General features: G+C 35.4%; 2 protein-coding genes across 2 annotated transcripts; one reads left to right on the top strand and one right to left on the bottom strand.

Annotated features, from left to right (window-relative positions):
* The first annotated feature begins 1,890 nt into the window (after positions 1 to 1,890).
* Positions 1,891 to 3,629, top strand: LOC135087163 (putative nuclease HARBI1). Its single transcript, XM_063982004.1, has 5 exons — positions 1,891 to 2,381; positions 2,452 to 2,733; positions 2,888 to 3,275; positions 3,356 to 3,489; positions 3,579 to 3,629. Exons 1-4 carry the CDS (start codon positions 2,127 to 2,129, stop codon positions 3,484 to 3,486), a joined length of 1,056 nt encoding a protein of 351 aa, XP_063838074.1. The 5' UTR covers positions 1,891 to 2,126; the 3' UTR covers positions 3,487 to 3,489; positions 3,579 to 3,629.
* A 409-nt stretch (positions 3,630 to 4,038) lies between these two features.
* Positions 4,039 to 5,651, bottom strand: LOC135087153 (uncharacterized). Its single transcript, XM_063981992.1, has 3 exons — positions 5,281 to 5,651; positions 5,083 to 5,192; positions 4,039 to 5,000 (listed from the first exon to the last, which is right to left on the bottom strand). Exons 1-3 carry the CDS (start codon positions 5,347 to 5,349, stop codon positions 4,529 to 4,531), a joined length of 651 nt encoding a protein of 216 aa, XP_063838062.1. The 5' UTR covers positions 5,350 to 5,651; the 3' UTR covers positions 4,039 to 4,528.
* Between the last annotated feature and the right edge of the window lie 11,205 nt (positions 5,652 to 16,856).

Below are 16,856 nucleotides of genomic sequence, written 5' to 3'. Positions count from 1 at the left end.
AACATAATCTCTTACCTAATCCTGACTATAGATTTTTAGTAGTAGCGCGTAACGTATAATGTGCGAAGCGTATGGCGTATAATGCGCGTTCGTAGTTTGCTACGATGAGCTTACTGTGTCGTAGTAGAGGTGTACTACGGCGTAGCGTTGTATACTACGAATTTAGAGATTGTGATTTGACATTGTCTCTAGAGAATGAGTGCCATAGATTTCAATTATATGAAATTGTTAAGTTTGTTAATTTATTGATTTGGATGCAGCGATCTATCACACGATTGTCACATTTTAGCTTTAGGCTGGGTTGCACCATCTTACTTTAACTTTAACTAACGTCAAAAGTCTGTCAAACTCTACACAAAAGTCCCCGTTTATTGTTAAAGTCACGTTTAAAATAAGATGGTGCAACCCAGCCTTAGTGTCACGATAGCAATATGTCGCTCTTATTTTTTGATAGAACAAAAACAATCAAAGTGACATGAAATTTGACACTCTCTGTATATTTTAATCTTTGCACGAAGTAGAACGTCTGCATGTATTATTCTTTGGCGCTCTCGGTACCCAGCCACAGCTTTCATGCACCGCTTGACTTATGATTTACTTTGCAAATACTGCCTTTAGGTTATTGTTTTGTTTTCTTTATTAGACCTAGTGAGGTTTATTGTTGGCCAAATAAATTATGGCCGTTTTCCTTTTCTGGGTTCACGTATACGTTTATAAATGGCGCTGTAATAATACAGTGGGGGTAGACACAGTAATTTTGATAGAACAAAACAAAGTACACATGAATGGGCTCTGCGTTTTATGCCTCAATTATATCCTTGTCTGAAAAGCTTCGAAAAAAATATTGTTACAAGCGTGCAAGGCATAATTTCAATGACTCATTTTGAGTATGTACAAAGTGAACCTACTGTACTCAACTGCATCATCTGTGGCAATAATCTGTATGTTATTCTACTGTTTTCCGTTAAAACAGTTTCGGAATAATGTTTTAGTTAACGTACACTATTATCAATTTAATTTCACGCCACCCGCAGATGAGAAACTGGTTATGAATAATAAACAATAAGCTCAAAAAGCTTTTTCATTATAACTTAAATGAAATAACTAAACAAAGCTTCTGAATGATTGAAAATTATAACACAGTTTCTGGCGGTGATAAGAACATTACGAGGGGCGGCTGAAAAGTTTTGAGCCTAAGTATCTTCAAGTGTTATTATTGACTCGCACTAAATTTAATTAATTTGCCAATAACCTCCTTAGTATATGTACAAAGTTTCATTTCATTAGCGTCATCACGTTTTTAGTAATTAATCCGTAAACATCATCATGTCTCAGTCATCCACGCAATGTACGAAATTGAAGTACACAGTTGTCATAAAATGCCTCACAAAGAAGAACAAAACGCTGACGGTAATATTTGGAGAGATGTCGACAGTTTATGGGGAGTCTGGGCCTTCATTTGCCACCATGAAAGATTGGATCCGATAATTCAAGCATGGCAGGGAGTCGCTAAAAGATGACCGCAAGTCAGGGCGGCCAGATTTCGCCATTAACGAATAAAATAATGAAAAGTTAAAGAATCTTGCTCTAGAGATCCGCGAATTAAGCTGTAACAGATAGCTGAAGCCATAGGCATTAGCAAGGAACGTATCGGCGATATTTTTCATACTCATTTGCACATAAAAAAGGGGGTATCCTTCCGTTTGGCCAAATTACTTTTCGCCAAATTTCACTTCGCAAACAACTTATCGCCAAAGTTTCATTTCCCAAATGAACTTTTAGCAACTGCTCTTTTCGCAACTAATTTATTTGGTCAAATTATCATTTGGCCAAATTTCACTTGGCAAATGTTTATATAGCAACGGTCTTATTCATAATCATTTTTCACATTTTATCAAATGCTTATTAGAGGTTTATAAAACGTTTGATAAAAATTGTTATTCATAATCGTCATTTAGCGCTAAAATCCTCTTATAACTGTGTGATAAGTTATCGAGAGCTCGGGCCTTGTTTAAAGCTCTAATAAACCTATTTTAACCTAACTTTTATAAATGTCATTTCATATGAATGTCACTTCGTTGGTTTATTTATTCAAAATATCCTTGCTGTGATCCTTGCTTGTGAAAATGAATGCTATAAATGCAATTGTGCATTTAGCCAATAATGCCGACCCAGCGCGACGTAGAAAGCTCTACCGCCAACGAAGCAACCCATTCGATTTGCGGGACCTAAATTTTAAAATAAAATATAGGTTCAATAAGGACACAGTGCGCACCATCATAGATTTGGTGGAAGATGATCTGGTTCAGAGCGCTAGAGGTGGTGGCACGTGTCCTGAACTGCAAGTTTTAGTGGCCATAAGATGTTGGGGACGTCGTGAGGTAAGCACAAAAAAGTGTTTTATTTTATCCCTTTGTCGTGGCTGCTATAATTATTTTCATACATTTTCAGGTACAAGATGATGCTGGTGACCTCCATGGCCTAAGTCAGCCGACAGTGAGCCGGATATGCGCCAGAGTCGCGCATGCAATCGCGAATAAGGCAAATTCCTTCATCAAAATGCCTATCACTATAGGAGAGCAGGAAAGAATTAGTGCCAAATTTAGAGCAATTAAAAATTTTCCTGGGGTGATAGGAGCCATAGATTGCACCCACATTAAAATTAAAAAAACCGGAGGTGACATGGCCCAGTACTATATTAATAGAAAAGGCTATTATTCCCTGAATGTTCAGGTAAAATATATTTTGATTTTATACAGTTTACAACAGAGAAAGATTTGTTTTAATAATGTCTATAATTTTTACTTTGTATGATCTAAATTTTAGCAACATTCAACACTATATTATTGGATGGATTACCTACAGGATACTGTTTTTTTTATTTTAGGTTGTCTGTGATGCTGACCTCAAAATAATGGATATAGTGGCTAGATGGCGAGGCAGTACACATGACAGTCGAATTTTTATGGAGAGCAATATAAAACAACGATTTGAGGATAGGCAGTTTAGAGGACGCCTTATTGGCGATTCGGGCTACCCTCTTCTGCCATATCTATTTACACCTATTTTAAGGCCTAGTCGTCCAGAAGAAGAAGCATACAATAATGCTCACATCTCAACTAGGAACACTGTTGAAAGGTGTTTTGGGGTGTGGAAGCAGCGGTTCCAATGCCTACTCCATGGCTTACCAGTAAGCCTCCAAAATGGAAAAGCTGTGATCATAGCATTGGCTGTATTACATAATATAGCCATTGATATGAATGACACATTGTTAGGTAAATGTTATCAATTTGACTGTACATAAGGAATACAAATCTTTATGACAAAATGTTGACAAATTCATAATATTTTTCAGAACAACATATGGAGCAGGTCCCTGTAACTCCGCAACTTTCGACGGAGAACAGTGTTCACGACAACCGACCTTCATTGTTGAGGCGTAGGTCGCAGTTGATACTACAAAATTTTATAAATCAACATTTTTGAATGGTACTAAAATACATTTTGATAAATTCCAACGATTTACTTTTATGTAATGTCATTTGAGTTCATGAAAATGTTGTATTTTAATTTTTCAGATACTGTTCCTGGCATCTTAATGAAAATAAAAAGAATATTTGATTGAAAAATACCTGTATTTCAATTTTCAGTCCAATTTGTTACTATCACAAAAACAAAACCTGTAGTTCTCTTTAAAAAAGCAATTATTCTGCAAAAATTCAAAACAAATTACTTTATATCACTAATTTAAGTACAATTAGTTTCAACAAACTTACTTATTAAAAATCACAGTTCAATTCTTTAAAACAAAGAAATTGCTTAAGTATAAACGTTTCTATTCGGAGGTTATCAACCTTCTACATTTAAAACAAAATAACCATAATTTACACTATTATTATAAAGGCGAATGTTTGTGACTAGGCATATGTGTATTTACTTTATATCACTAATTTAAGTACAATTATTAAACTTACTTACTAAAAATCACAGTTCAATTCTTATAAACAAATAAATTGCTAAAACAGATAGATTATATAGTCTCGAATAACATATAGGCTTCTTTTTATCCTGGAAAAATGCACAGATCCTGTAGGTTACAGAAATAGTAGTCTACGCAGGCGGAGTCGTGGGCAACAGCTAGTTAATAGTAATCTCAAACTCTTATTAAGTTATGACTAGTAAACATATTCATAGCCGTCTAAATATATTGCAGAAACACAATCAAAATGCGGATTGGAACTGCATAAAATACAAATTAAAAACAAACAGAAGTAAGGGAGGAACTAACTTATTATTTAGAATCTGTTAGTACTTGAAAAACTTTAACATCAAAAGACTTATTATTCTTTATTAATGTGAGTGTAATATTTAAGTTTTTCCTGTAATAATTGATGCTCAAGATCCAAGTTTCTCCCTTTCTTCCGTTCGTTTTCCATTTGAACTTCATGCAGTTCAATCCGGCATTTTGATTCTGTTTCTGCAATTTCGGAAATCCTAACTTTGCTTAAATCAATTAAGCCTTCTTTGTTTAACAGTTTCCTTTTTTTTTGATTGCTGGTGCTTTAAAATTAGGTTTTGCTTTATTTTCTTTTGCCTCTACTTTTTTATTTTCTTTATCTTCCAATATGCCTCTAGTAGTACAAGCATGTGTATCTTCTATTTCTTCATCAAGTACCACCAATTCATATTGGATTTCTTCATTATTTATCAATTCCTGATCTTGCGTATTTTGAGTTGATTCCTCCTCTTGAATGTTAATTAATTCACTTTTATTTGAGTCCGAGTCAAATCTGTTAACATCGACTACAAATTCATTGGGCAACCAAGATGCTATATCATCAGCCCTATCGTCAGGCACTGATAATGGTGGACCACCGCCAGTTTTAATTTGAGCCTGCCTAGCAATGGTCTTGTCTTTCTTCGCACTGATTTTTATGAGGCTCCATTGCGATTTTAACTGGGTAATGGAGCGGTTCATACCAGCGCACATTGAATTAAACCTGAAAAAGAAATGACAGGATTTTGAATTACAGGTAAAGGCAAAATTTTATATTGAAGGCAGAAATCAAAAGATGTACCAACGTTGTTTGTAAATCAGCCCAAGCCGCAACCTTCCGTTTATTCGTGTTAGTGTCTGTATTTTTATTTTCGATTGCATTTACTCTTTCTTTCACCAACTCTTTCAGCAAATACTGAAAAGCAAACACTAGGCGTCAAACATAAATAAAACCATGCTACAAAAATTAGTAGGCACTTTATCAGGCTAAAAATAAGTACTACCTTATCTTCCTCCAACCAGTTTTCTGATCGTTGCCTTTTAGGCGGTCTGTTCTCCTTCGTCATGGACATAATTAGTATCCGATGTAACTAGCCGGGTCGTCGTAAGAGCTTATTGCAGAGTACAGGGTAAGAGGTACAGAATCCAGAACATACAATCCCAAGTTTTATAAAAGTTTGATAAAACTTGGGAGTTGATCGAAAAAACCGAAAACTTTATTAAATTTTCGTGCCAAATGTCAATGTCAGTAAGTAAAACGTCACAGCTGCCAATTTTTTTTTTTTTTTTTTCTGCGATTTGTCTATGATTTTACATGGTCCATCAAGTTAAATCACCAAAAAAGCTGTTTTCGTTCATTCTTTTTGTATAGTCTGTGGAAAGAAAATATTAAACTCTGTTTTAGCTATCAAAGGTTTATAAACGATTATGAATAACGTTTTTTATCAGAGGTTTATAAGAGTGTTTTAAGCCTATCAAACGTTTTAGCTAATGTAGGTTTTAAACCTATATTAGCATTTTATTATGAATAAGACCGCAAATGTTTTATTTTGCCAAATATTATATTCCAAATAATTTGTTTCGTCAAATTGACACTTCACATACTTACCCACCATTAATAAATCAAAGCATAGGCACATCATGGTTTTCACAAGAATTTTATGTAAAACAAAGAGATTGCAGAAAACAGTATGGTTGCAGAAAGTAGGTATTGCAGAAAATAGTAGGTTAGGTTAGGTTAGAACAGTGACCATTAACGCGCGAAGGCGAGCGAAGCGTGCCGCGGCAGCGGCCGCCGAGCGCTAGAATCACCTTTATTGTTGATGAATCATTTGGAAATTTCGATAAAAGAATGAAATATGAAAATTAGTATATAAAAAAATTTATATTAACTACCCACGAAACAAAATAATAACCAAAAGCTTATTTGTATTCCATTCTATGCATCAATCAAATTATTTTGTAAATTGTTTATCGTGAAATATTTTTTCCAAATGAAACATTTGGCAAAACATACTTTGCCAAACAATAATTTGGTAAACAATAATATGCCAAAAACGACATTTGCGAATTAAACATTTGCAATAAGTTGTTTTGCCAAATGAAAATTTGCCAAATGAAAATTTGCGAAACGTTGTTTGCGATGTGATAATTTGGGAAACGTTTTTTGGCCAAACATTAGTAATCTGAAAAAGGGGTGTGCGCGATGGGAGTCAAAAATGCTCACGCCACTCGACAACCAGCATCGAGTCACAACTTCGCAAGAGTTTTAGAACCTCTTTGGCCATAATCCTAGCAATTTTTTTTCTCTCATTGTCACTATTGATAAATAATAGATCCGGCAGTACGATTCAGAGTCAAAACAAGAGTCAATGCAATGAATTGAAAAGGGAAAACGCCGCCGCGGAAATTCAAAGCGGAGCGATCGACACCCAAGCTCATAGCCACTATTTTTGGGATTGTGGAGGAATTTTATTCATTGACTACCTACTTAAAAAAACTACAATAAACGGGGATTATTTTGCTGTACTGTTGATAAGAGTGCGTCAAGTGGTTGTCGAAATAATAAGAGGCAAACTGGCGAAAGGAAATCTGTTATTGCCAGACAATTCGCCCGTGAACACCGCGCATGTTGCAAGGCTTGCCCCGGGTAAAACTGGATTTCAAGAAATTAATCGCCTACCACACAGTTTAGTCCGGATCCTTAGCTTTTTTTTCTAATTCTCAAATTGGAAAAATGACCTCCAGGAACGAAGATTTTTGAGTGACAAAGAAATGAAGGCGGCGTTAAAGGCTCATTTCGGAGGCAAAGATTGCGAATTTTTTTTCAGTGGGTTAAAAGCTCTTTTACACAAATGTAAGAAGTGCGTTGTAGTTGAGGGAGATTAAATAGAAAAATATATTTTTTATACTTTTCTATCGGCATTTTTAATACCCTAGGCTCAAAACTTTTCAGCCGCCCCTCGTATAATGGAAAATATGCTGATTCATAATAAAATAATATAGTCAAAGCTTTAGTCTATCTAGCTAACTTTGCCTATGAGTATTTAGGATGAGATTATTTTTTGTTTTGGCATTGTTTATCTTAAGTTTTTGTAATAAGTGCTATTATGTCATCATCATCATCATCATCTCAGGCATAGGACGTCCACTGCTGAATATAGGCCTCCCCCAATGCTTTCCATGTTGCCCGGTTGGTAGCGGCCTGCGTCCACCGCCTTCCTGCTTCCTTTATGATGTCGTCGGTCCACCTTGTGGGTCGACGTCCCAAGCCGCGTTTTCTGGTACGCGGCCTCCACTCCAGAACCTTGCTGCCCCATCGGCCGTCAGTTCTGCGTACTATGTGCCCTGCCCATTGCCACTTCAGCTTGCTTATCCTTCGGGCTATGTTAGCGCTATTATGTAAAAGAAGTATTGAGTCTGATGTGCTGTAACTAAGTAATACTCGTACTATACCTAGATCATAGATTTAATTTCTATAATTTCATAAAATTTTCATAGCACCTACCTGTAAAAATCTGCCCAACCTTTTAAGTCCAGGGTCCTTGTCTTACAAAGGCACCGTTAATTGTTAAATTCATTTTCGGGGCGCATTCCTGGGATGGCACTCAGAGGGCCGGCCCTGGAATTAGACGTAGTTGGGAATACATATCAAGGGTTTGCTGGGTATAGCTATAGCTTGAAGTAAAGTTCACATTCTTTGGGTCACAAAAACATTTTTTTTCTACATGATTTAGATTTTATGTCACGATGTTTGACAAAGAATCATGTTATGACCCTCAATCTGCACTCATTGGTAACAGAAAATCAACCAGTCACAGATTTTTGTATGTTTTCATTGTATGTTTGAGCTAAAGTTAAAACCTGCTACTGCTTTGAAACAATACGTAAATACCTACGTTTGAAGCCATGTGTAGGTACGTAAGTGGTTATGCTTACGTAAACCATAGAGTATGGAGGAAATCAGGTTGATAAAATAATCTAGGTATATCAAGCTAACTTTTATCGAGGCATTTTATCGATTTATCGCGATAAGCTTATTCATTTGTCGTCTAAAATCATCGAAAAGATTTTATCACGATGCGAATCTTAGCTCAGCTAGTCTTTGTTCTAGTAAACGTGTGGCACTGAAATGGCAATGCTAGATTTTGTATGGAAGGTGGCGTCTTTTTTTTTTTAGCGCGGCCATCGACCATACCTTGTTATTTGATTAAAAAAGACGCCAATTTCCGGCATTGTCTTTTATTTTTGCTAATGTCAGAATTTCTTATTTACGTACTTTTATTCAAAATGGATTTGCGGCCATTACTAAAATACACTCAAGTAAATCAATACCCATTGTCCGTACAACGTAAACAAACCAAATAATCCCACTTGACAGAACGTAAATACGAGTAAATAAAGAACTCCGGAACACAGTACTCGAACTAAAAAGACTTATTGGAGTGAAATGTCTGAAGAAAACGCGATTAATTGTAAGACCCTGTACCTTAAAGGGTAGTGAATTCAATGGCGATAGTGGTGTATAATTGATAGGGATCACTTGATATTTTAATACTATTGGAAATATTGGATACCCATAACATTTCAACTTCATTCAAAGTGAGTTTCTTCAGCCACTTCTTCTCAGCATCAGCCTATACAGGGTGGAATTTTGTAATGCCACCTGGAGGGAAAGTACCCTTAATACTGCAGATAGAAAATTTTGCTGAAAGAAAACATTCCTTTATTTTTGAAAAGAAAGAGAACTGCATTCATAGATTTTCGAATTTTTTTCGAAAATTCACTACCATACCATACAATTTTCTGTACATAATTAAAATAATGTAAGATTTTATGCATTTCCTTTCATTTGATTTATCAAGTTTGTTAGAGAGATTTCATCCTTATACTTGACCCTAACGATCGATGCAATAAAAATACAGGGTGTAATTTTTTACAGATTTTACTTTGTTCGATTCCCGGGTGTGGCAAATATTTTCTGGAAATCTTTGAATGCAGTTCTATTTGTTTTCAAAAATAAAGGAATGTTTTCTTTGAGATTTTTTTTCTATCTACAATATTAAGAGTACTTTCCCTCCAGGTGGCATTACAAAATTCCACCCTGTACCTATATTGTACCGAAGTGGTGGCAGGGCAAGATATACAGTGTGAATATTGATAAAGTTCGTTCGTTCGTTCGTTTCAGCCGAAAGACGTCCACTGCTGGACAAAGTGAATTGATATTGACATTGATAAAGTGCATAGACCGAAACGAAAAAAGGTCAACATAAATCTCAGATATTTTTTACCTTTTTTTCGTCGATAAAAATAGGCCTAGTTTCACCTACTTTTTTATGGTGCACTTTGTCAAGACTCACACTGTATGAAAATGAAAATGATATTTATTTAGTCCAAAAATATTACAGTACATGGTCTGGTTACTGTTACATTCAGAATAAAAACGGATTACAATTTATACAGTAAGTATGTACTAACAGCATCACTGGACTCCACACACACACGTATGTGGGACGTGTATGTATAAGTGCCCTCAAAAGCACCTAAGTACTGAATATTTGTTTTTATTTGAAAGTGTACAGTTTTAGCGTTAAACTGAGAATAATTCATGTTGAAAGGCTATCGCAGCGGTAAGTAATTTAAAAATCTAACTCTATATTCAACAATTCATCAAGCCCACTGGAAATTGTTTGGGAATGAAACCACCATAGTGGATCTGTATTAAATTACAGGAAATCGTTCAATTTACATACCGTAGAGGGATCATCCTCCGATTTTCCGGGGAAAATGCTGCAATATTATGTAAAGTGAAATCATGTGTATCGTATTTTTACGTAAAAAAGCTTACTTATTTCTAGAAACTAAACAGATAAATAAAGCACAAGTTTAGTATGAGGAATCTTAATACACTTGTATATCAATTTATTTTTATTATGTAGCTCTTTTTGAAATCTTGTGCACAATTGTCAAGCTAGCAATATATAGTAAGTAAGTTTGTTCCGGCGTTTCTTCTCAGCACTTGCCATATGTTTGTCTCGAAGCGCTGGTAGGGCCCAAAAGATAAGGAGACATGTAAAGTGCCCCATAAGGGCTACCTTTATTTTTAATTTTTTTGACGTTCTACTGAATAAATGATTTTGATTTTTTTGATAGAAAAAAGATAATTGTCATTTCAGTATAATTAAGGCTGAGTTGCACCACCTCTTCTAAGAGTAACTAAAACGATAACCGGTGATTTTGGATAGAGTTTGAGAGATTTTTGACGTTTGTTAAAGTTAAAGTAAGATTACACTTACACTTGCTAATGGCAAGACTCACGAAAAGATTATATTTGCAAAGGTTTAATAAAGACAAAAGCTAACCCAAACCCAAAATAAAGCAACCTTAAAACCTAGAACATAGTTAATCATCATTAATACCATTAAAAGTCTACCTCGGAACGTTCCAAAGTCGCCGGTTTAAATAATAAGTGATTATCCCTTTACGAATATCACGTTCCATTTAATGTTCGCATCACTACGAAAGGGTTTCGGTGTAATTAGGGAATTAGCGAAAAAGATTGCGAATGTCGAATGTCGTCCATACCGGGACATTTCGAATTTCCAATCTGTGTGCTCAATGCCGTAATTAAGTTATGAAATATTGGTCTTAATGGAATCACTAGGTTTGATAGAAAAAGGTTGAAGAATAAGATTCTAGGAATGAAAGGAACCGTCTGGAGAGGTTATTGTATAACAAATGTAAGTCTTTATACATAAAACTAGTATAATAACAGCCAATAAGCCTCTTGAACTTGTTATGATTGATTCTATGATTTCATTCGAGGTTCATTATGAGTGAATATAAGTTCCTATCAATGAAAATTAATTTATGCGTTATTATGTTGTGTAACTTAGAACATGGGAAAGATTTATAAAAATCCGATCAGTAGTTTTGTATGAGGGAGTAACAAACATTTTTACTTCCTCACAATGTTTCACGTTTATACGAGTAATAAACTAGCGGCCGCCCGCGACTTCGTACTCGTGGATCCCGTTTTACCCCCTTAGGGGTGGAGTTTCGTAAAACCCTTTCTTAGCGGATACTTACGTCATAACATCTACCTGAATGCCAAATTTCAGCCCGATCCGTCTAGTGGTTTGGGCTGTGCTTTGATAGATCACTGTCAGTCAGTCAGTCGGTCACCTTTGAGTTATATATATTTAGATTAGATATACCGATATAACTAGATATAACTCAAAGGTGACTGACTTTAAATTTTGTTTATTATTGTAAACAATGTCGGTTGTTTACAATAATAAACAAAATTTTAAACTATTCCTTCATCAGCAAAGTTTTGTCTCCTCTTAAGTAAAATAATAATATTTCCTAAACAAACTTCTTAAAGTACCTACTTTAAGTTTATTTTCAAAAGCAAACTACCTATATTCAAATCAATTGTTGCTTCTAACTTATTATGACCAAATTCAAACTTCATACAAATGCCCAAGGCGGTATTTCCTTTTCCGAAACACTATTACTGGTTCGGCTGTATCTACTATACCCTAATTTCAACAGCATGCAAGCAATAAGCAATAAAATGAAATTAAAGTGCGCCCCAGAGAATTAACTTGGGTGGAGTTACGGAAAACGTGAAACGTACTCGGGCATTATATCCAGGATTGGTGTTTGCTGTTTTAAATTGACTGGATAGTTGACCAACTTTGGGGTTTTGTTTGATTACATACCACAAAAATATGCTGTGAAATCAGCGTTGACGACTGAGGTGGTATGATCATATTGCTGAAATACATAACTGATATCATCATCATATCAGGAACACAACCCTCTCTAATACCAGAGGAAAATGGAGGATCCTTCCCACGCTGCACGCTGGCAAGACGGGTAGGAAAATTATTGGCAATGTTTTAGAAATACTTGTGAAATATTAGTAAATCTGTAGTTTGGACGCAGCAATAAATGTTACATTCATTCATATTTTTGTTATCCGACTGTGCTAGCCATTTTTTTACAAACATGAAGCGTAAGAAAAATCTACAAAATCGTAACTCTCTTTTTGTAAACATAAAGTATTCAGTTCTCTGTAGGGTAACCTGACACCTTACAAAGTTATTTACAGGAAGAGAGTTTGGTCAAATCAGTCTTGTCCTCACATTATAAATGATAGAGAAAATGTTTTGACACGGAGCGGCACGCTTCTGCAAACTAAATTACACCACGGTCCGACGCAGCGCCACGCTACAACGCATCGTGGCACGCTACGACCTCTAAAGGCACGTTTTATAGCCTAAAATTCTAAACATACAGTATTCTATTTTGCTCCATCCTGGCAGAAATTGACAATCCTGCTAACAAAAAATACTGACAACATTGTCACTAAATTGTTTTTTTTATGCATAACAAGGCAGGTATTTGACCACAATCGCACCTGATGTTATATGGGATGCAGTCTAGGATCACACATATCTGCCCTGTAAGTGTCTATTCACTCTCGCCTTGAAAAGGCCCGGATATAGTCTTCGTTCTATAGATTATAGTGTACTACTCGTTGTCCGAAAAAATAATATCTTGTAAAATTAAATTATGTTGCAATTGATGTGTGACTAGTTCAGTAGGTTGGCCTAAAGGTTGACTGAATGATAATGCCATATACTTATATCAATTAAATGATATTTTATTTTAAATGATTAAAAATCCTAAAAGGAAACTACAAAATGAATTGGCTATTAAATACGTAACATTTAAGTATCACACACATTTTATTGACAACGATTATAATACTCAAATAAAGCGTAAAATAACAGTTATTTTACTAGCTTCAGATTTACATTCGAAGATACATTTTGGATTCGCCGGTAAAAGTGAGCGGTCCGTACGTAACTTAATTTCTCTGGCTTACAGCTTTCATCCAGTACAATTTGAACAGATTTTCCTACATTTCTTGTTCTGGCCGCTGAAACCGAGTTTTCAGTATGAACGGGTATATTTATTTGAAAACAAAGTTCATTTATTTCAGTTTCTTTCTGCAGTTTTTCCTGCATTAAATCAGATATTTTTTTGATTCATCAAAGATTTTAAAACGGTTCTGCGTGAAAATTCATGAACATCATAAACTTATATTCAAAGTGAATAATTATTAAAAGGTTTAAATAATGATTTTTGTATATTCTTCATTGCTTGTTTACTTGCAATTAATAAACTGTAAAACCATACCAAACTTAGATAGGTATAGGTACCTAGATGTGAAATTACCATTGTATCACGTCACAACTATCAGTGTTTATTAAGGCTGGTTTTAGTGTCACGCGGACCGTCCGGTGCGGATCCGTTCCGCACGGCCTCGCATGAACTTCTAGGGAGCGTTTTAGAGTAATGCGGTCCGGAGGAACCGCTCCGCTCCCTAGCAGTTCATACAGATCGGCTGTGCGGAGCGATCCGCACTGACAGTCCGCGTTACACTAAAACCAGCCTCAGGGTCGTTTTTTGCTGGTGACTACTGTATAATGTGAATTGTGACCTACTGGAAAATAATCTTTCTGCACAAACATCTGCTCAAAGAAGATCTGGCTTAAGTCATGAGTAAAAACTCACATTAGTCTTTCGTCTCACATTTTTGAAGCAACATACATAGTACCATATACTTTTAAAAACTTCCCAGTTATTACAATTTTTAGCGAATGGAGTCGCTTCTCAAACTAAATTTTTAAATAAACTACTTGAAAAAATCGAACTGCCTAAGGCGGGACTCTTATTATTACTTATAATGAACAGCGTATTACACTTGAAAATTTCGACGGGTTCATCCAGTGTCTAAGTAGCTCAGTTGGAAGAGCAGTCGCCCGGCAAGCGGAAGGTCGTGGGATCGAGTCCCGCCTTAGGCAGTTCAATTGTTCAAGTTGTTTATTTAAAAATTGCCCAGTGTTTTAGTTGATGTCCAGTGTCCACTTGTCCACTCATCCGTACAATCTTCAATACTAATATTATAAATGCGAAAGTAACTCTGTCTGTCTGTCTTGCTTTCTCGCCTAAACCACTGAACCGATTTTGATGAAATTGGACATAGAGATAGTTTGAGTCCCGGGAAAGGACATAGGAACAGGGACGCGCGCAATAAAGTTTTTATGTGACAGACAAAATTCCACGCGGACGAAGCCGCGGGCGGAAAGCTAGTATAAAATATGAAGTGAATATTAAGTGAAAGCCGTTGTTAGGGGTCCAGTATAAAAAATGGAAGGCGGGTTCGGCTAAGGCCCTCGTAACAAGCAGCTAATACCCACCGCATTTTGCGAAGTCACGCGCCGCGGTCTTGCGCGTGCATCAAAATTATTAAGCGAACCTAAATTTTTAATGTCATGTCAGTATGTGCGGGGAAATTTCTGATGGGAGATACGAGTACTAGCGAGCTCGGAGATTGTTTTGAACACTGCTTTCGAGAATTTTAAATTGTCTAGCCCACATGTTTCAAATATTCAAGCGGAGTAGGTATAGACGACGGTAAAATCAAGCTGTACACTGCAGTAACTTATGTGGTTGGAAATGAAGCAATTTTGCTACAAAAATATGTGGTGTGAGCTGCTCCGATGTGTAGGTACACAGTACAGTGGTGAATATGTTTTATTATTATGATAAATTATGCAGTTTTCTGTACACAAAGTAAATTAGTCTTCCGTCTTAAACTTCTCTGTGGTGCATGTGGTTCTCTGTTCTTTCAGCCTAATTTTTTTTGACGTACATCACCATTAATCATAGAATAATGAATAACTTTCTACTAATCTCTATACATGAAGGTATTAAGCAGAACCTTAGCTTTAATAAATTAAATGCAGTACCTACTCAATACTCAATAACGAAGTACATAGAAGCAAGTTTTGTGATGATCATCTTATTTATACGCAGATAAAGACAAATAACAATAATAATCTTTCGAGTCTCAAAATCTATGAACTTATCATAACTTACCCCTTACTTGTGCGTTAAGTAAACTAAATGGAGTATACAGATACCGAACAAACATTTATCTTCATTACAAACACGTCTTAAACCAACGTTAACAATAACTTTAAACATCAACAGCGTTAGACAACGCACCATATTTCAGTAGGCCTATAAATAAAATCTGTTAAACACGAACCCGTTTGGAAATAAATGCCTTGATAATTACATAATAACTAACTTTGTTTTGTATGGAATCGAAACTGATTTCTATCTCTTTGGTGAATAATGTAGATATTTAGGGACAAGACTAATTGTAAAGTTTCATCAAAATCCGTTCAGTAGTTTTTGCGTGGAAGAGTTACAAACATTTTAACATCCAGACATCCACACAAACTTTCTCATTTATAATATTAGTAAGATAGTACGAGTAAGATTACCTAAACAACATGCATCTCAGTGAATTTCAGAATACCCACCTTTATAATTGGGTTATACAGGGTGGAATTTTGTAATGCCACCTGGAGGGAAAGTACTCTTAATATTGTAGATAGAAAATTTCTCTCAAAGAAAACATTCCTTTATTTTTGAAAAGAAATAGAACTGCATTCAAAAAATTCCATAAATTTGCTTGCCACACCTGGGAATCGAACCAACTAAAATCTATTAAAAATTACACCCTGTATTTTTATTGCATCGATCGTTAGGGTTAAGTATAAGGATGAAATCTCTCTAACAAACTTGATAAATCAAATGAAAGGAATACCATGAAATCTTAAATTATTTTAATTATGTACAGAAAATTGTATGGTATGGTTGTGAATTTTCGAAAAATTTTCGAAAAACTTTGAAAGCAGTTCTCTTTCTTTTAAAAAATAAAGGAATGTTTTCTTTCAGTAAAATTTTGTATCTACAGTATTAAGAGTACTTTCCCTCCAGGTGGCATTACAAAATTCCACCCTGTATAGTACTATCGAATTGTAGATCCTGGCTATACAGGACATGTAGTGTACCTAGTGGCGGGAAGTGTAACGAGAGGGAAATAATAATAATAATAAATACACTTTATTGCACACCAAAGATAAGAACAGAAAGAAAAGGAACACACAAGGTACAACTAGGCGGTCTTATCGCTATGAAGCGATCTCTTCCAGACAACCTATGGTGAGGACAGTTACTTAAAAAAATATATGAAGGGGAAGGCGGTGTCGACACTAAAGAAATAAATGAAAACAAAAGGCATAAAATTTAAACCAAAATAATACATACTAATAATACACAAAATATATTAATATATACATAATTATATAAAATATAATATATACCTACATACACATACAATTTTTGATACGAACCAAAGATAGAACTAGATAGCCAGCAGAAAATAGGTGGGAATAATCCCGTTCAGTTCCAAGTTTTACAACGACATTATTCTATGCCTGTTTCTAATTATTTATACCGGCAAACAGTGGTGACTGAGTTTTTTGTGGCGCTTCTTCTCAGCCTTTGCCATGTGTTGGTTTCGAAGCGCTGGTAGGGTAAAAAAATTATGAGACATGTAGAGACTCCATGAGCACAATATTTGACGATTTATATGTATCTACTACCAATACAAATAGTCTATCGTTCGTTCGTTTGTTTCAGCCAA

Source organism: Ostrinia nubilalis, chromosome 2 (genome assembly GCF_963855985.1).
Source record: "Ostrinia nubilalis chromosome 2, ilOstNubi1.1, whole genome shotgun sequence".
NCBI classification, from domain to species: domain Eukaryota; kingdom Metazoa; phylum Arthropoda; class Insecta; order Lepidoptera; family Crambidae; genus Ostrinia; species Ostrinia nubilalis.
The sequence above is the reverse complement of the archived record's forward strand: the minus strand, read 5'-3'. Positions and strand labels throughout refer to the sequence as shown.

Coding starts and splice junctions, on each gene's coding strand:
- LOC135087163 (XM_063982004.1), top strand. CDS start 2,127: ATGAATGCTATAAATGCAATTGTGCATTTAGCCAATAATGCCGACCCA. Junction 2,382..2,451: donor GATGTTGGGGACGTCGTGAG/GTAAGCACAAAA, acceptor ATACATTTTCAG/GTACAAGATGATGCTGGTGA. Junction 3,276..3,355: donor TATGAATGACACATTGTTAG/GTAAATGTTATC, acceptor AATATTTTTCAG/AACAACATATGGAGCAGGTC.
- LOC135087153 (XM_063981992.1), bottom strand. CDS start 5,349: ATGTCCATGACGAAGGAGAACAGACCGCCTAAAAGGCAACGATCAGAA. Junction 5,193..5,280: donor ACTGGTTGGAGGAAGATAAG/GTAGTACTTATT, acceptor TTTGCTTTTCAG/TATTTGCTGAAAGAGTTGGT. Junction 5,001..5,082: donor TGGGCTGATTTACAAACAAC/GTTGGTACATCT, acceptor TTTCTTTTTCAG/GTTTAATTCAATGTGCGCTG.